Below are 18154 nucleotides of genomic sequence, written 5' to 3'. Positions count from 1 at the left end.
CCCGCCCCTACAGTCGGTGGGCGGAGCTTCCTCAGACCCCGCCCCCTTCCTCACCCTTCCCCGCGCGCTGTGGCTCCGCCCCATTCCCCGCCCCCTCCCCTCGCGCCCCGCGCACGCGCGGGCCCAGCCCTGAGGCGCCGCTCGCGCCGCCGCCGCCTCCGCCGCCGCCGCCATGGGGAAGAAATCGCGCTCGGCCCCGGGCCGCAGGCCCATCCTCCGCCTGTCCCCCCCCGGGCCCCGCCGCGATGAGGCCCCGGGACCGCCGCTGGAAGGAGCCGACTCGGGTTCCGAGCCGGGTAAAAGCGGATGGAGGCGGGGGTTGGGCTGGGGGGGGGGGGGAGGGTTTGTGCTTTGTTGGCGGGGCGCGGCCTAGCGCAGGCTTCGGTGAGGCCTACTCGTAACGCTGAGGCCTAGCGGAGGCACCACCGCCTCAGCGTGCACGGACACGCACAGGTACACACAGACACCCACGGACACCCACTGATACAGACAGGCACCCGGAGGAATAGACAGACACAGATACCCACGGACACACATGGACACACAGGCACCCACGGATGTCCACAGGCACCCACGGGCACACACAGACACCCCCTGATACAGACAGGCACCCACGGACACCCACTGGTACAGCCAGACACACACAGATACCCACGAACACACACGGACACTCACAGGCACCCACGGACACACCCGCCCTGCTTTCCTTAAACCGTTTTTCCCTTCCCAGAGGAGCCCGAAGCGGTGGCCGAGCCCCCCCGCAGCGCGCCCAACCCCCCGGCCCCGGCGCCCGCTGCCGCCGTCAAGCCCACAGGTAGGAGGAGAGGAGGTAAAACTCCCTCTTTTTCCAGAAAAAAAACTCCCAACAAAATAACAATCAGGGGCGTGCCTCTCTGTTTTTAGGGAAAGAGAATCCCCACCGATAAAAAGGCCTTTTTTTTTTTTCTGTCTCATAAACGGGTGGGGGGTTCCCTTGTCCTTAAAAGCCCTTTTTGGATGGGTGGTATTGTCCCTCTGTACGTGCTTATTTGGTTAATTAACTCTTTCCTCAATGATTCTTAATATTAAGGAGCAGTGATTATCCTCCTCTTAATTATTTTGAGGCCTTTTTTGAGGCTTGCTCCTCCTCAATTCCTTTTCCAACCTTATTCCCAGAGCAGGATGATGACCCCGTTTCACTGCTTTGGACTTAATTCCCCCCAATTTCTTAGGGTGGGGGTTGGAGCAGGGCCCTTCCCCCCCTTCAGTGCTTGAATGTCTTGGGAATATTGGTTCCTCCTCTTAAAAACTCAGGTTAGGAGCTCACCCTGCAGTGTATTTTGGGGGGGAGGAGGAAAAAGGGATTTTTTTTTCCTTTTCTATTACCATAACTTTAAATAAATTCAATATCGACTCAATAATTCAAATATCAGTGCTTAGGGGAGCAGTTCCTCCCCCTCTCTGGTTTTCAGGCAGACAGGACATTTACAGCCCAAGGATGGGGAATTATTTTTCAGTGTTTTGGGATTTTTTTTCTCCCTGGGGGGTGGGCTGGTTCTCTCTCCCAAGGCAATTTTGGGGCAGTTCTTCTCCTTTTGGCTGGAATGGATACTTGGGTGCCCCAGGGGGGGGTTCCCCACCCCCTGACCTCCCCTTGCTGCCCTCCCCTCACCACACCAGCAGCACCACAAGAGCTGGGGGGGTTCAGTCAGCCTCTGGGCCCCCTTTTTTGACGAGATTTCCCGAATTTCCCCCCTCCCCGGGGCCAGGAGGTTTGTGCCTGCTGGGTGCCTACGCAGACAGCGACGAGGAGGAGGGAGAAACCCCAGAGAAACCTCCCCGGGCCTCGGGCACCAACGGCAGCAACTCTGACATCGACAGCACCTTGGCCAACTTCTTAGCGGTCAGTTCCGGGGGGGGAGGAAGCAAAATTCCCTTTGGAATTGAGGGAAAACCGGGAAAAAACGAGGATCCCGGTTGCCTTTTCCCTACCCCCGGCGCTCCCGAGCTGATCTGGGGATGTTTTCACAGGAGATCGATGCCATCACGGCTCCTCCCCAGCCTGCCGAGCCTTCCCCCTCCCCCACCGCTCTCCCCTCCTCCTCCTCTTCCTCGGCGCCGCCCCCAACCCCTCCCCGTCCGGAGCCGAAGGATTCGGGATCGGGATCGGGATCTGGATCCCAACCCCCCTCCAGCACCACCAACGGAGCTGCCCCAGCACCCGAGTGGCAGTATGACACCCAGTGCTCCCTGGCAGGAGGTCAGCACACGGCTGGGGTGGGGGAGGGAAACATTTGGGGGGGGGGATGCAGCTATTTTGGGGTGGGGGCAACCATCTGGGGGGGCTCTGCCCCCGTTTGGGGGGGAATGGAAGCATTTGGGGTGGGGGGGCTGTACCCGTGATAAGGGGAGGTGCTGCCATTTGGTGGGAGAGGCACCCATTTTGGGGGGGCTTGCAACCATTTTGGGGGCTCTGCACCCATTTTAAGGGGGGATGGACCTATTTTTGGGGGGGGGCACACATTTTAAGGGGAAGATGCACCCATTTTGGTGGGAATACACCCATTTTGAGGGGGGCTGCAACCATTTTGGGGGCTCTTCTTCCATTTTAAAGGGCTCTTTACCCATTTAGAGGGGGGCTGCACCTATTTTTTTGGGGGTGGAACATTTTAAGGGGAAGATGCACCCATTTTGGGGGATCTGCACCCATTTTGGTGGGAATACACCCATTTCGAGGGGGCCTGCAGCCATTTTGGGGGCTCTTCTTCCATTTTAAAGGGCTCTTTACCCATTTAGAGGGGGGCTCCACCCATTTTAGGGGGGGCTGCACCTATTTTTCTGGGGTCCTGCTCATTTTAAGGGAAGATGCACCCATTTGAGGGGGCCTGCAGCCATTTTGGGGGCTCTGCACCCATTTTAAGGGGGGATGGACCTATTTTTGGGGGGGGGCACACATTTTAAGGGAAGATGCACCCATTTTGGGGGGGATACACCCATTTTGAGGTGGCCTGCAACCATTCTGGGGGCTCTTCTCTCATTTTGAGGGTCTCTGCACCTCTTTTTTGGGGGGGCCACACTCATCTTAAGGGAAGATGCACTCATTTGGGGGGGATGCACCCATATTGAGGGGGGCTGCACCCATTTTGGGGGCTCTGCACCCATATTAAGGGGGGCTGCACCTATTTTTGGGGGGGGCACACTCATTTTAAGGTAAGATGCACCCATTTGGGGGGGGTGCACCCATTTTGGAGGCTCTGCACCCATTTAGAAGGGGGCTGCACCCATTTAGAGGGGGCTCCCCCCATTTTGAGGGGGGCTGCACCTATTTTTGGGGGGGCCACACTCATTTTAAGGAAAGATGCACCCATTTTGGGGGGATGCACCCATTTTGAGGGGCTCTACACCCATTTTGAGGGGCTCTGCACCCATTTTGAGGGGGGCTCCACTCATTTTGAGGGGCTCTGCACCCATTTTGGGGGGGCTCCACCCATTTTGGGGGGGCTGCCCCCATTTTGGGGTTTCTGCTGCCCCCACTGTGCTCCCCAGAGGGACCTGAGGGTGGCGACGAGTGGGAAGAAGGGGGTGACAGCAGGGAAAGGGGGTGACACCCACCCAGGAGCTGATCCAGTGGGGAGGGGGAGGTTCCCTGGGCCTGTCCCCAGGTGCCACCGGGTGTCCCCCGGGTGCCATCGTGTCCTTGTCCCCTGTGTGGCAGTGGGGGAGCTGGAGATGGGGGACTGGCAGGAGGTGTGGGATGAGAACACGGGCTGCTACTACTACTGGAACACCCAGAGCAACGAGGTCACCTGGGAGCTGCCCCAGTACCTGGCCACTCAGGTCCAGGGCCTCCAGCACTACCAGCACAGGTAGGAAATGTCCCCCTCTGTGTCCCCAACCTTGTCCCCTGGCTCCTTCCTCCCCCCTCACCCCTCTCTTCCTCAGCAGTGCCAACGGGAGCTTTGTGGCTGAGCCCTATTCCCAGGAGAAGGGACCCGGCCGTGGGGCCAAGAGGGAGGTGAAGAAGGTGAGTGAGGGCCAGGGCCCTCCCCTGGTGCTGCTTGGGGAGGGGTGAGGTGTTTCCTCACCCAACCCTCCTCCCTCAGGAGGTGAATGAAGGTGTCCAAGCCCTCTCCAACAGCGAGGAGGAGAAAAAAGGGGTGGCTGCAGCTCTGCTGGCCCCACTGCTCCCCGAGGGGGTGAAGGAGGAAGAGGAACGCTGGAGGAGGAAGGTGATCTGCAAAGAGGAGGTGGTGGAGCCACCTCCCGAGGAGGAAACCAAGGCAGGAGAGGTGACAGTGGTGGCAGCTGGTCCCCAAGAACCCGAGGCCATCAGGGAGCCCCTGGAGGAGCCCCTGCAGGAGGAGCTGTGCAGTGTGGTGCAGTCTGGGGAGAGTGGGGAGGAGGAGGAGGAGCAGGACACCCTGGAGCTGGAGATGGTGCTGGAGAGGAGGAAGGTGAGGGGAGGAAGGCTTCCTGGTGGGCAAAGGTGGCTTTTTTGGGGAAGGGGGGGGGGGTTTGGGGAGGAGGTGGCATTTCTGGGGAAGGGGGGGAAGTTTTGGGGAGGAGGTGGCATTTCGGGGGAAGGGGGGGGGGTTTGGGGGAGGAGGTGGCATTTTTGGGGAAGGGTGGGGTCTTTTGGGGAGGAGAGGGGTTTTTGGGGAAAGGGTATTTTGTCAGGAAGGATTTTTTGGGGGGAAAGTTTATTGGGGAATAAGGAAATTATATTTTTTTTAGGGGAAAGGGTTTATTTTTTCAGGAGAAAGGGTCTTTCTAGAGGAAAAAGTTGGTTTTGGGGGGGAAGGGTTTTTTTTTCAGAAAGGCATGGGGTATTTCTGGCAAAGTTTTAGGGGAAGGGTTTTTGGGGGGGAAGAACTGTTTTGTTTTGCATGGAAAGATTTGGGTTGAAAAGATTTTGGCTTGGGGGGAAGACCTTTTTGTGGCAGAAGGTTTATTTTTTGGTGGGTAGAAGGGTACTTTTTTGGGGGGAAGGTCTTTTTGGTGGGTAGAAGGGTACTTTTCTTAGGGGTAGAAGGTTTTTTATTGGGGGAAAGGTTTTTTTTGAGGAAGTTTCTGTCAGGGAAATCAACTTTTGGGTGCGGGACAGCTGGAAACCACCCGGGAGCTGCAGAACTTTGTGTCTGTCTCCTTCCCCAGGCTGCTCCTGCATGGGCTGGGGGCTCCAAATTCCCTCTTTATCCCCTGGGGTGATTCCAGCTCCTCCCTCTCTCTCCTCAGGCTGAGCTCCGTGCCCTGGAGGAAGGGGAGGGCAGCATCTCAGGCTCCAGCCCCCTCTCAGATGGCAGCCAGGGGGCTTCCCAGGACCCTGCCCGTCGTTTGGCCTCCAAAAGGGGGAAGTGGAAACTTTTTGTGGGAGCAGCCAGCCCTGAAGCTGCCACTCGAGGCTCCAAAACTGGGAGGGAGAGCCCAGAGGTGGGAGAAACAGGTAATTGGGAAAGGTCCCTCCTGGGAGGGGAGGAGGAGGAGGAGGAGAGGCCACTGAGGAGCTGGTGAGGTATGTGGGACAAGTTTTTGGGGGGTGGCTGTCACCTCTGTCACACACAGCCTGGCTTTGTCCCTTAATGAAAGCCACCTCTACATCCCTCCTGCTGTATTGAGCCCTCACCATGCAACACTATAAAATGGGGGCATTTTTTGGGGTTGGAAAGGAGCTTTAGGATGATTGAGTCCAGCCCTGCCAAGGCCACCACCACCCCATGGCCCTCAGCACCACAGCTCTGAGGGATGGGGGCTCCACCCCTGCCCTGGGCAGCTGAGCCAGGGCCTGATGAGCCTGATGAGCCTTTCCAGGGAGGAATTGTTCCCAGTCTCCAGTCCAAAGCTCCCCTGGTGCAGCCTGAGCTCATTTCCTTTTGTTTCCTCACTTCTGATCCCAGCCAAGAGCTGGCTGAGGGTGAGGCTGCTGCTTGCTTCAGGAATAAATGGCCAGAGATGGCCTTGAACTGGTGACACTGGTGGCCCCTGGGTGGCTTTTCCTCAGGAGCAGAGCACCCCAGGAGGTGGCTCTGCCCTCAGTGCTGCTTCCTCCTTTTCCAGAGGATTGGGAAGCTCCTGCTCTAAAACAAAAGATTTAAAGTTGAGCTCCAGGGTGATGGAGGGAACAAAACCCTTGAGCAGCAGGACACATCAGGAGTGGGGTTTTTCCTCCAGAATACAACAGGAACGGGATTTTTTTCTGCAGAAAATGCCATAAATTGGACTTTTTTCCTCCAGGACACACCAGGAAGAAGGTTTTTCCTCCAGGACACACCAAGAATGGGGTTGGTTTTCCCCCAGGGCACACAAAAAAGGATTTTTTTTTTTTTTCCCTCCCCACGCAGAACACCAGAAATGGGATTTTTCCTCCAGGACACATCAGGAATGGCATTTTTCCCCACAGAAAACTCCAGAAACGGGATTTTTTTTTTTGTCTCAGGACACACCACAAATGGGATTTTTCCCCCCAGGACACACCAGGAATGTTGGAGTCTTTTTCACTTTCTTTTTCACCTGCATCCCTGCCCTTCCAAGGGTCTCCACCATCCAAACACAGAGACTTTTTCCTTCTCTCCTGTTTTTTTTCAGGTTCCTGGTGCTGTAGGAAGCTCCCAGGTCCTTCCCTCTCCAGCACAGTGCTTTGGGGGGAGGAGTTCTCACCTCTCTTTTTCTTCTCCTGCAGCCACCAACGTGGAGACAACTGAAACAACTTCAGAGAAAGAGGCTGAGCCCGAGGAGCCCCAGGAGAAACCAAAACCCCAAGGGGCTCCAAAATTAGAAGAGGAAGAGCAGGACCTAAAGGTACAGAGCTGGAGAGGTGGGGGGTGGGATCCATCCCACCCAGGGGTCTCTGGGCAGGGTGAGGGGGGGGAAGCTCCAGCCCTGTGTCCTCTCTCCAGCTGGCAGCAAAGCTTTGGAAACATTTTTTTCAAATAAAGAGGATGTGGGAGGGAGGGATAAAGCCCAGAAGTGGTGATGAGGGAGGGCAAACACTTCCAGCTTGGTTTTTTTTCACCCTGACACCCAGGTTCCCTCTCTGTGTCCCTTGCCTCCCACAGGTGACTTTTTTTAAGTCATTAAATGCAAACTTGGGGGATTTTTCTGATTGATTTTCTCTCCCATCCTTGCTTTGCTCCCGTGGCTGCAGCTGAGCCATCCCCAGAGCCCTTTCCCCAGCTCCAGGTGACTGTTCCCCAGGAGCTGTGACTGTGAAGAGATTTTTTGGGTTTTTTTCTCTGCACCCTCCTGATTCTCCACTCATTTTTGTGACCATGAGAGAAATTTGGCTCCCGATTCTCTGCGTTTCCCTTCCAAATGTTGTCACCTCCCCGTGCCAGCTGGTTGACACATGGGGAATCACTGCCTCCTGCTAAAACCCAGGTGGAAACCTGCCCTCCAGCCCTGCCCTCGTTAGCCACCACTTAATTAGTTCCCTGCTGTGAAGGGGATGAGTTCTGTGACACATTCACCACCTCCAAGGATTTTTGGGGTGGGATGATCCCTGCCCCAACCCTCAGCACACCCCCTCCCTCAGCCTGCTCCATGATTTCATCTCGTTTATTTCTACCAAAAAAAAACCCCAAACCAACAGAACCCAAGCCTGCAGGAGGCAGATGGCTGCTGAAATCTTGTCCCTTGGGATGTCCCCTCCTGTCCCCCTTGCTCTGGTCCCTTCCTGGGCAGGACCCCTCAGTGCTGCCAGAGGTGGGGACGCCCGTGGTGGGGCAGGGATGTGGCTTTGTTGGGATGGGGGTAACCTCTTGTTCTGCCAGCTCCTTCTCTGCCCTCCAGCCCTGCCCTCGTTATCCACCACTTAATTAGTTCCCTGCTGTGAAGGGGATGAGTTCTGTGACACATTCACAATCCCACCCCAAGGATTTTTGGGGTGGGATGATCCCTGCCCCAACCCTCAGCACACCCCCTCCCTCAGCCTGCTCCATGATTTCATCTCGTTTATTTCTACCAAAAAAAAAACCCCAAACCAACAGAACCCAAACCTGCAGGAGGGAGATGGCTGCTGAAATCTTGTCCCTTGGGATGTCCCCTCCTGTCCCCCTTGCTCTGGTCCCTTCCTGGGCAGGACCCCTCAGTGCTGCCAGAGGTGGGGACGCCCGTGGCGGGGCAGGGACGTGGCTTTGTTGGGATGGGGGTAACCTCTTGTTCTGCCAGCTCTCTGCTTTGCAGGAGATCCAGCAGCTCCTGCCACGCCGCTGAGGGATCTTCCCTGCCTCCTCCACAGCCACCTTAATTCTGGAATTAATTATTTCCTTACCTCAGGCTCTCCCCTAGGGTTGGTTGTCCAACCCGTCCCTCTCTCTGCAGACAGACGCCGCGGCGTTGGCTTTGGGGACCTTCCAAAGCTGCTTCTGAGGAGCAAAATGGGGGGAGAAAAAGTACAGTTTTAGACCCTTCCTCAAAGAAATGGGGATCCAGGCACCCACCCTGGATCTTTACTGGGTCACTCTCAGGGTGGGAGCTGCTTCCCTTCCCAAGAATTGTCCCCAAATTGGAGGTCTGACTCCTGTGGGACACGAGGTGGCCGAACTTGAGTGTAGACACAGCCAACACCTCCCCTCTGGTGCTTCCCAGCTTACTTCCTCTGGAAAGCAACAATTCCTGAGTCTGATATGAACATCCCAGCCCTTTTCCTCTGGGAAAGCAGCTCCAGGATCACACTGAACCCTTCCCACCCTGCCCAGGGCTCTGCTGTGGCTCCACTCCCGGGGCAGACGCAGCCCATGTCCTCCTCCAGAGCAGGGAAGGAGCTGCAGGAAAGTTCAGCACCACCTTCTGTGGCTACGGGGGGAGCTCTGCTCCCACCAACCCCATCCCAGGGGTGGGTAACGGGTGACAGAGCCCTTCAGGGTGACAGATCCCAAATCCTGTTCTCCGGGGGAAAAGGCTGCAGCGGCGGCCGCCCGGGGACACTCCCTGTGAGCACCTCTTTGACTCCCCCCTTTCTTCCCTGGCAGTTTCAGATCGGAGAGCTGGCAAACACTCTGACCAGTAAGCTGGAATTCCTGGGAATCAACAGACAATCTATCTCCAACTTCCACCTGTTGCTGTTGCAGACAGAGGTAACCAAAGCCTTCGCCTTCTGTCCCGACGCGGATTCTCAGATCCTTTCAGCCCCCTCCTTTTCCTCAGCACCTCCCCTTGAGTCCCGGTGCCGTGAAGGGAAAAACAAACAAAAAAAAAACCCAAAACCTTTTTCTGGAGCTGGTGTCCTGTGGCAGCTCCCCTCAGTGGTTCCCTTCCCCCTGGTTCTTGCCCTCTAGACCCGCATTGCAGACTGGAGGGAAGGTGCTCTCAATGGAAACTACCTCAAACGCAAACTCCAAGATGCAGCCGAACAGCTAAAACAATACGAAATAAACGCCACCCCTAAAGGCTGGTCCTGCCACTGGGACAGGTACGCCCTCTCCTACCTTTCCTCACCTTTCATCCTCTGACATCTCAGACATGATTTGTGACCATCAACCCACCAACCCGACGAGACCGTTGGCGCCGTTTGTATCCCCGGGAGACTGAGAGCGGCTTCGGTGGTAGCGGTGCTGGGGCAGGCAGAGAAACCAGCCCGGCACTGGAGCCCAAAATAAATAAATAAATAGAAATTGATTAAAAAAAAAAAAATAAACAAAATAAACACGCTGGAGGAGAAGGAGGAGGATGCAAACGCTTGGAGACGGAGCTGCAAATCCCTGACTGGACAGAGCTGGTGGAAGCGAAGCGCTGCGGAGGGCGGGCCTGGGGGGTCGCGCATGCGAGAGCTCTGTGAACTTTGCAGGATCTCTGGATCAACTCTTCTGACCAACAGCTCTGCCAAAGGACAAACCCCACCAGCCCGCCGGAACGAAGAACAAGATTTCTGTCTCCTGCCAGCAGGTCAGACCCAAACATTTCTTTGTCTTTTCTTTTTTTGGTTTTACTCTGGCTTGGTTTTTCTGTTGTTTGAAATCTTTGCTCTTTTGTTTTTCAGCTCCCAGATCCGCTCCCTCTCTCTAGCATTCACTGTGTGTTTTTGACACCCGAGAGTATCATAAAAGCGACCTCCAACCACGGGGTAGGGGGGCAGCCTCTTGCCTCCGTTGGGCTGTTCCCCCGTTGCCTCATTCTCAGTGTGGTGGGGGGGTGACTTTTTGGCCACCCCTCGGCTGGAAAGTTCCCCCAAGGTTTGAGTGTTGGATGTCGCTCTGCCGCCCGCTGGCTTTTCGCAGCCCCCTCCCTCTGAGGAGAGAGAGGAGGAGGGGAGGGGGTTTTGTTCAGGGTGACAGTTCACTCAGCCAGCGAGTGCAAAACAAAAACAGAACAGGAAAAAAAAAAATAAAAAAAAAAAAATACACTACACACAAAAAAAATTAAAAAAAAAAAAAAATTAAGCTTTGAGCCAGCCAGCTCGGGGCTGGTTTTTTCCTCCAAGTTGTTTGGGAGAGCGGCAACAAGAGGGTCTTTCCCCTGCGAGAGCACAGAGCTGTCGTGGGCCAGGCCCACCTGGGAGTGGTGTGTGAGGTGGTCGGGGGGAGAATCTAAAGCCCCCCCTTCTCTCTCCTGTGATTTAGGGAGCATAGACGCTATTTCTATGTTAACGAGCGCTCGGGAGAGTCGCAGTGGGAGTTCCCTGACGGGGAGGATGAGGAGGAAGGAGAGCGGAACGCCGAGAGGAAAAACGAGGGTCCTGCTCAGCCCCCCCCCAAGGAGAAAGGAGAACGCCCCGGGGACACCACCCAGAGACCTGCAGGTACAGCCTGGGGGGGTCTGGCCCTAAAATGGCGGCACAACGACGCTAAAATGGGGTCCAAACCCTAAAATGGGGTCACAACCCTAAAACTGGCATCCTAAAATGGGATCCCGACCCTTAAATGGGATCCCATCCCTAAAAGGGGTTCACAACCCTAAAATTGGCATCCCGATCCTAAAATGGGATCCCGACCCTAAAATGGGTTCACGACACTAAAGTTGGGATCCTAATCCTAAAAGGAGGTTGCAGCACTAAAATGGGATCCCAACCCTTAAATGGGATCCCAATACTAAAATTGGATCCCAACCCTAAAGGGGGATCCCAACCCTAAAAGGGGTTCACAACACTAAAATTGGGATCCTAATCCTAAAAGGGGGTTGCAAGACTGAAATGGGATCCCAACCCTTAAATGGGATCCCAACCCTTAAATGGGATCCCAATACTAAAATTGAGATCCCAACCCTAAAATGGGGTCGCAGCCTTAGAATGAGATCCCTTTAAGCACTGCAAAGCTGGGATCATGGAATCCCAGAAGGTGAGGTTGGAAGGGACCCCAAGGATCCTCTGGTCCAACCCTGCTCATGTTATTGCTGATGTGAGGTGTCCCACACCCCACTGAGCTGAGACTTGGAGCTTTCCAGAGTGTGGGAATCCACCCCTTCTCCTGGGAGACCATTCCACTGTCTGACTGTTCCCATGGGGAAAAACACTCCTCTGGTGTCCAGTGGGAATCTCCCCAGGAACAACTTGTGCCCCTTGTCTTATCCATGAGACTCCTTGTAAAGTGGGAATCTCCACCCTCTGTGTCCCCCCGAGCTGGAGCAGGGTGAGAATCCCCCTGAGCCTTCCCCAGGCAGTGGTTCCCAGCTGTGTCCCCGTGGGGTGGGGGTGTCAGGGCACCCTGCTGCAGGCAGGAGGAGGAGCAGGCAGCGGGGTGCTGTTTCCTGGGGTGCTGAAGCTCGTGTCCATCTGTGTTCTTCAGGCTCCCTTTGTAAAGAATCCTTCTCAGGACAAGTTCCTGCCACGTCTCTCATGCCGCTCACTCCCTTTTGGACTCTGCTTCAGTCCTCGGTCCCGGTTCTCCAACCCCCTCTGCCTTTGGAAATGCCTCCACCACCTCCACCTCCCCCCGAGTCGCCTCCCCCACCGCCACCCCCTCCTCCTCCTCCACCACCCCCACCACCACCCCCGGGAGAAGATGGGGAGATCCAAGAAGTGGAGATGGAAGACGAAGGGGGTGAGGAACCGCCCGCCCCGGGAACGGAGGAGGATGCACCCCTCAAACCTCTGCTGCGCCCCACTGCTGCCAGCACCCAGGTGAGGGGTGAGGGAGAGACCTTGGGGAAGTTCCCAGTGCTGCAGGAAAGCTGGGGAGGGACTTTGGATAACTGGGATGGGGTGGGATGAGGGGGAATGGCTTTAAACTGAAAGAGGGGGGATTGAGGTTGGACGTGAGGGAGAAATCCTGTGCTGTGAGGGTGATGGGACCCTGGCCCAGGTTGCCCAGAGAAGCTGTGGCTGCTCCATCCCAAGGGCAGATGGGATGGGGCTTGGAGCATTGCTGGGAGGTACCTGGGACTGGGGTGATCTTCAGGGTTCCTTTTACCCTAAAGCAGTCTGGGGCTGTGGAACCAGTGCTTGGCCAGCACCCCCACCCCAGGGAGAGGACACCGCACGGTGCCTGTTGAGAGCCACCTCCCTCCCATCTCCCTCCTTTCTCTCTCCAGAGCTCCGTGGACACCAGCCCTGTCCCCCTGCTCTCGGTGAAGCCCCAGAAGAGGAAAGCCGTGGAGATGAGCCCGGGGGTGCTGCAGCAGCGTGCGGCCACCATCGGCAGCTGCCCCGTCATCTACAGCCAACCCCTGATGGCTGCCACCAAGTACCAGCCCTCAGCCCTGCCCCTGGCCTCCCTCCGGCCTCGACAGCGCCTCCAGAGCGACCTCCAGCCTCGGCCCAACCTCCGTCTGGCTCCGGGCCCCCCCGGCCCCCAGCCCACCCCCCTGGGCCTGCAGTCTGGCTACCTGGGGGTCACAGCACCGACTGTCATGGGCTACTCCGAGTGTAACGCTGCGGTCAGCGTGGCCACCACCACCACCACCCCCCCGCCGGCCCCGGCCCGGGGGGCTCCGCCTGCTGCCGGCCCCACCGAGCAGCCCCCGCCCCCGCCGCCCCCACAGACCCCCCCGCCGCCCACCCCCAAGGCACCGCTGCCGCCGGAAAAGGAGAAACCGAAAAAGGGGCGGAAGGAGAAGGTAGGGGCGGGTTCGGTTCTGCTCCAGACACACCCCCCGGTCCCTTTTCCAGCCGCCCTCGCCTCGGGATTGGTTTCTTATTTTGTTTTTTTGGCGCAGGGCAAGAAGGGGAAGACGAAGATGCCCTCACTGGTGAAGAAGTGGCAGAGCATCCAGCGGGAGCTGGATGAGGAGGAGAATTCCAGCTCCAGCGAGGAGGATCGGGAGACCACGGCCCAGCGGCGCATCGAGGAGTGGAAGCAGCAGCAGCTGATGAGGTACCAGTACCAGGAGACCCTTCCCCAGCACCAGGAGACCCTTCCCCAGCACCAGGAGACCCTTCCCCAGTCCAGGAGACCCTTCCCCAGCACCAGGAGACCCTTCCCCAGTCCAGGAGACCCTTCCCCAGCACCAGGAGACCCTTCCCCAGCACCAGGAGACCCTTCCCCAGCACCAGGAGACCCTTCCCCAGTCCAGGAGACCCTTCCCCAGCACCAGGAGACCCTTCCCCAGCACCAGGAGACCCTTCCCCAGTCCAGGAGACCCTTCCTCAGCCCCAGGAGCTTTTTGCTCAGCAGCCCCATCCCCAGCAGCCTTTTCTTGGGCACTTGAAGCCCCCTCCTCACCTCCAGTAGCCCCTTCTTCCCCAGCAGCCCTTTCCTGGCCACTGGAAGCCCTTTCCTTAGCTCCAGGATCCACTTCCCGGGCAGCCCATTCCTCAGCAGCTCCTTCCCCAGCTCCTTCCCCAGCTCCTTCCCCAGCTCCTTCCCCAGCTCCTTCCTTCCTTGGACTCCTCCTCCGTGTCCCCGGAGGGCGTGGGGGGTTTTGTCACCTCCCCCTGAGCGCTCCCTGTGTCCCCGCAGCGGCATGGCAGAGCGGAACGCCAACTTCGAGGCGCTGCCGGAGGATTGGAGAGCGCGGCTGAAGCGGAGGAAAACCGCCTCGAGCACATGAGGCACCGCCCCGCCTCCTCAGCGGCCTCCTGGGTGTTTTAGTTTCTTTTTTTCTTCATTTTCTTTTTTTTTTTTTTTTTTTTTTTTTGTATTACAGCTGTACAGTTCCCATCCACCCTTGTCCAATAATAAATTGTAGCAGTTTGGGAAACGCGGGGCTGCTTCTGTGGGGATTGTCCCCACCCGGTGGGGTGGCCCCAGCTCCGGGTTGTGTCCCCTGGCTCGCCACATCCCTCTGGCTCCTTGCCCAGCTCCTCCCTTGGCCCTGGGTCGCTCGGCGACCGCGTCCCCGGTGCTGCCCGGGGCTGTCACCGCCACCATGGAGCCTTTAGGGGACCCTCAGGGTGGGGAGGGGGCTGCGGGGGGGCTGTTCCCCGACCCCTACGACAGTTTCATCCGCAGCCACCTGCGTTTCTATGGATACTTCCGAGGTGAGGCTGCCCCGGGCCCTGCCTTGGAGTTCGGGGTGGGATTTAGGGCTGTTCCCCACCCCACTCCGTGCTCCCCCCTCTCTGCCAGCGCCGTGCAGTGCGGCCGGGAGCACTCCGGAGCCCCCCTGCAGCCCCCTCGCAGCCCCCCGGCCCGGTGTGCCCCGGGGGGGTGGGCAGGGGGCTCTCTTTGCCCCCTCCCCAGCCGTGCTGCCCCCCCCCCGCTGGCCCATCGAGTGCGAGGTCATCAAGGAGCCCATCGAGCACATCGGTGAGGGCAGCTCCGTGTGTCCCCCCCCAACCCTTCAGCAGCCCCCAGCCCCTATTTCCACCTGTGCGTCCTCCCCCACAGAGTGGGTGCCCCCCCACCCAGAGCCCTTCTGCCCGCCCCCAGACCCCCAGCAGCCCCCAGACCCCCCCGGTGAGGAGATGGGCACCGTCGTCTACCACCTCCCCCCAGGTAGTGGGGAGTGGGCAGCACCCCCGGGGTGCCCCCTGCCTCTCCCTAAGCCCCCAACCCCATCCCCACCCACTCCCCCCCACAGTGCCCCCAGGTTCCCGCTTCACCCGTGCGCGGGTCGGGGGGGCTCCGGGGCCCCTCTCCTCCCCGGCAGCCCCCTTGGAGGGTCCCCAGGACACCACTCTGCTCTTCGAGTCCCGCTTCGAGAGCGGCAACCTCCAAAAAGCCGTCAAAGTGTAAGAGAGGGGCGGGGGGGAAGGAGGTGCGGGGGGGTGGGCGGCTCAGGGGGGAGCCCACGCAACATCCTCGCCCCCTCCCACGGCGCAGGGGTCCCTACGAGTACGTGCTGCGGCTGCGGCCCGACCTCTACACCTCCAAGCACACCCAGTGGTTCTATTTCCGAGTCCAAAACACCCGCCGGGGGCCCCGGTACCGCTTCACCATCGCCAACCTGGCCAAACCCCGCAGCCTCCACGCCCGGGGGCTGCGCCCGCTCCTCTACTCCCAGCGCGACGCCCGAACCCTGCGGGTGGGCTGGCGCCGGGTCGGCACCGACATCCGATACCACCGGTACCAGCGCGGTGACTCCCGGGAGGACCCCCCGGTGTCGTTCTGCCTCTCCTGGGTGTCACAGTTCCCCCACGACGGGGACACGTGTTTCTTCGCCCTCTCCTACCCCTACACCTACACCCAGCTGCGGGGGGACCTGCGGGCTCTGACCGCCGACCCGGCGCGGTCCCGGTTCTGCTCGGTGCGGGAGCTGTGCCGCAGCCTGGCCGGCAACGCGGTTCCCCTCCTGACCATCACCGACCCCTCCGCCGCGGCGCCGGTGCCCAAGCGGGGGGTGGTGGTGGTGGCCCGAGCCCACCCCGGGGAGAGCGGGGGGTCCTGGGCCATGCGGGGCTTCCTGGAGTTCCTGCTGGGGGGCGACCCCGACGCGCGGCTGCTGCGCCGGATTTTTGTCTTCACCGTGGTGCCCATGCTCAACCCCGACGGGGTGGTGGTGGGGAATTCCCGATGCTCCCTGGCCGGGAGGGACCCCAACCGGGCCTACGGAACCGGGCTGCCCCGAGACTGCCCCGGCGTCTGGCACCTGCGGGAGGAGGTGAGGAGGTGAGAGGGGAGGTAGTGCCCGCGGGCGTGGGTGGCCGTGTCCTGGGGGGTGTATCCTGAAGGAGGCACCTCCCAGCGGCCCTGTCCCAATGTCTGTATCCCAACAGCCGCATCCCAGCATCTGTATCCTGACAGCCACATCCCAGTGGTTGTATCCCAATGGCCTTGCCTCCATGACCATCATATCCCTGTCCCAACAGCCATGTCCCAGTCACCATATCCCAATGGTTGTATCCTGACAGCCACGTTTCAATATCCATATCCCAACATCCTTGTCCCAACATCCTTGTCTCAATCCCATTGGCCCTACCCCAATATCTGTATCCAAGATACAGATATCCCATCCCATTGGCCACATCCCATTGGCCACATCCCATTGGCCACATCCCAGCACCTATATCCTAGCAGACTTATCCCAACAGCTATATCCCAGTGGCTGATCCTGATGGCCATAACCCTGTGGCTGTATCCTGATGGCCATCAATCAATGGCCATGCCCTGATGGCCCTATCCCAATGGCCCTATCCCAATGTCTCTATCCCAATGTCTCTATCCCAATGGCCCTATCCCAATGTCTCTATCCCAATGGCTCTATCCTAATGGCTCTATCCCGATGGCTCTATCCCGATGGCCCTATCCTTATGTCTCTATCCCAATGCTCTGTCCCTGGTGCCCCCCTCAGGGTGCTGTTGGAGCGGGAGGTTGTTCTCTACTGTGACTTCCACGGGCACAGCCGTAAGAACAACGTCTTCATGTACGGCTGTGACGGCAGCGGCGGCGGCGGGGCCGGGCTGCGCCAGCGCCTCTTCCCCTTCATGCTGAGCAAGAACGCCCCTGACAAGGTGACGCCAGGAGAACAAAGCCACCAGGCTGCTCCCCGAGGTGTCCCCCCCCTCCTCACCACGCTGACCCCGTCCTCCAACACCCACCCCCCCCCCTCAGTTCTCCTTCCCCAGCTGCAAGTTCCAGGTGCAGCGGAGCAAAGTGGGGACGGGCAGGGTGTCCATGTGGCACATGGGCATTGCCAACAGCTACACCATGGAGGTGGCATTCGGTGGCTCCACGCTGGGTGAGGGGACACCGGTGGGTGGGTGGGGACGGTGCTGGGTGTGTCAGGGGGTCCCTGGGGCTGAGAGCAGCTCCTCGTGTCCTCCCCCCCCTCCCTGTCCCCTCCAGGAGGGAGGAACTCACACTTCACCACGGAGGACATCAAGTCCTTGGGTTACCACCTCTGTGACACCCTCCTGGACTTCTGTGACCCCCACCCCGCCAAGGTGGGACAGCACGGTCCCGGGGGGGACACACTGTGGTCCCCAGTGCCACGGGGGGGTGACAATGGTGACGCTGTGTCCGTCCCCCAGCTCCAGCAGTGCCTGTCGGAGCTGGACACGCTGCTGCGGCAGCGCCTGGCCCGGGGCCCGGGCTCTGGTGGCAGCTGGAGCGACGTGTCCCCCTCGGAGCTGGAGTCCAGGTAGGTCCTGGTGGCACCAGAGCCCCGCGGGGGCGGTGGTGGCCGCAGGTGACATTCTGTCCCCCGCACAGCACCAGCGGCTCCGACAGCTCCGTGTCCGACGATCCCGCGGCCCCGCCGCCGAGTCCTGTGGGGCGGGGGACGCGAGGGGCTGGGGGCGGCGGGGCTCGGGTGTCCCCGGTGCCACCACGGCGGAGGAAGCGGCGGAGGAAGCGGAGAGCGAGGAAGACCCAGGGCCGGGCGAACGCGCCCTCGGGCAGCGGCACGGTGAGGCCGGAGAGCGCCCGCAGGGACGGACGCTTGTCCCCAGCGCTGCATCTGTCACCTCCTCTGTCACCCCCCAGGCCGAGCCCGGAGCCCTCAGGCCGCTCCAGCAGCCGCCTCGGCCCGGTGCCGGTGCCGGTTCCGGCGGGACCCGAGCGGGAGGCGGCCGCCACGCCGGCACCACGGGGGGGGCTGAGCGGGACGGGGACCTCAGCGCGGTGTCACCCCCCCGGCCACCACCCGGAGCCCGACACGGCGGCGGCACCGGGGACTCCTCAAGGGACGCGGCCCCGGGACACAACGCGCGGACACCGCGTGGGCGGGAGGGGCGGGGGCGGTGCGGGCAGGGGGGTCCTGCCCGGGGGACACAGCCCCGCATCACGGCCCCGCGGTGCTGCGCCTGCGCTCGGGATTAAATCTGTCCCGTGCTCTGTGACACTGCGGCGTGTGACAGTGATGGGTGTGACAGTGATGGGTGTGACAGTGACGGGTGTGACAGTGATGGGTGTGACAGTGACGGGTG

At 59.6% G+C, this 18154-nt stretch overlaps 2 protein-coding genes and 1 long non-coding RNA gene across 4 annotated transcripts; all 3 read left to right on the top strand.

Moving 5' to 3' along the window:
• Window positions 1–145: 145 nt before the first annotated feature.
• FNBP4 (formin binding protein 4) lies at window positions 146–14046 on the top strand. Of its 2 annotated transcripts, none has more exons than XM_071761672.1 (16): window positions 146–296; window positions 731–814; window positions 1749–1882; window positions 2011–2239; window positions 3695–3845; window positions 3925–4003; window positions 4083–4433; window positions 5215–5422; window positions 6656–6774; window positions 8946–9050; window positions 9252–9385; window positions 10533–10711; window positions 11694–12028; window positions 12439–12963; window positions 13063–13220; window positions 13806–14046. In XM_071761672.1, exons 1-16 carry the CDS (start codon window positions 173–175, stop codon window positions 13894–13896), a joined length of 3006 nt encoding a protein of 1001 aa, XP_071617773.1. In that variant the 5' UTR covers window positions 146–172; the 3' UTR covers window positions 13897–14046. The 2 variants fall into 2 exon arrangements, with proteins under 2 accessions (XP_071617773.1, XP_071617772.1); XM_071761671.1 differs by having other exon boundaries at window positions 3922–4003.
• Window positions 14047–14112: 66 nt separating this feature from the next.
• Window positions 14113–17490, top strand: AGBL2 (AGBL carboxypeptidase 2; the record flags this gene model as incomplete). Its single annotated transcript, XM_071762405.1, has 10 exons — window positions 14113–14326; window positions 14415–14594; window positions 14676–14783; window positions 14869–15019; window positions 15111–15896; window positions 16579–16738; window positions 16839–16965; window positions 17073–17170; window positions 17258–17367; window positions 17439–17490. Coding segments are annotated over exons 1-10 (1884 nt in total), but the record flags the coding sequence as incomplete, so codon positions are not given.
• Window positions 17491–17501: 11 nt separating this feature from the next.
• LOC139804431 (uncharacterized) lies at window positions 17502–18071 on the top strand. Its single transcript, XR_011729385.1, has 2 exons — window positions 17502–17634; window positions 17712–18071. It is a non-coding gene; the product is annotated as an uncharacterized lncRNA (long non-coding RNA).
• The last annotated feature ends 83 nt before the right edge of the window (window positions 18072–18154 follow it).

This window comes from Heliangelus exortis, chromosome 18 (genome assembly GCF_036169615.1).
Source record: "Heliangelus exortis chromosome 18, bHelExo1.hap1, whole genome shotgun sequence".
Taxonomy (NCBI): domain Eukaryota; kingdom Metazoa; phylum Chordata; class Aves; order Apodiformes; family Trochilidae; genus Heliangelus; species Heliangelus exortis.
Note: the sequence above shows the minus strand (reverse complement) of the source record. Positions and strands in the feature narration are given on the sequence as shown.

Coding starts and splice junctions, on each gene's coding strand:
- FNBP4 (XM_071761671.1), top strand. CDS start 173: ATGGGGAAGAAATCGCGCTCGGCCCCGGGCCGCAGGCCCATCCTCCGC. Junction 815..1,748: donor TGCCGCCGTCAAGCCCACAG/GTAGGAGGAGAG, acceptor CCCCGGGGCCAG/GAGGTTTGTGCCTGCTGGGT. Junction 9,386..10,532: donor TGGTCCTGCCACTGGGACAG/GTACGCCCTCTC, acceptor CCTGTGATTTAG/GGAGCATAGACGCTATTTCT.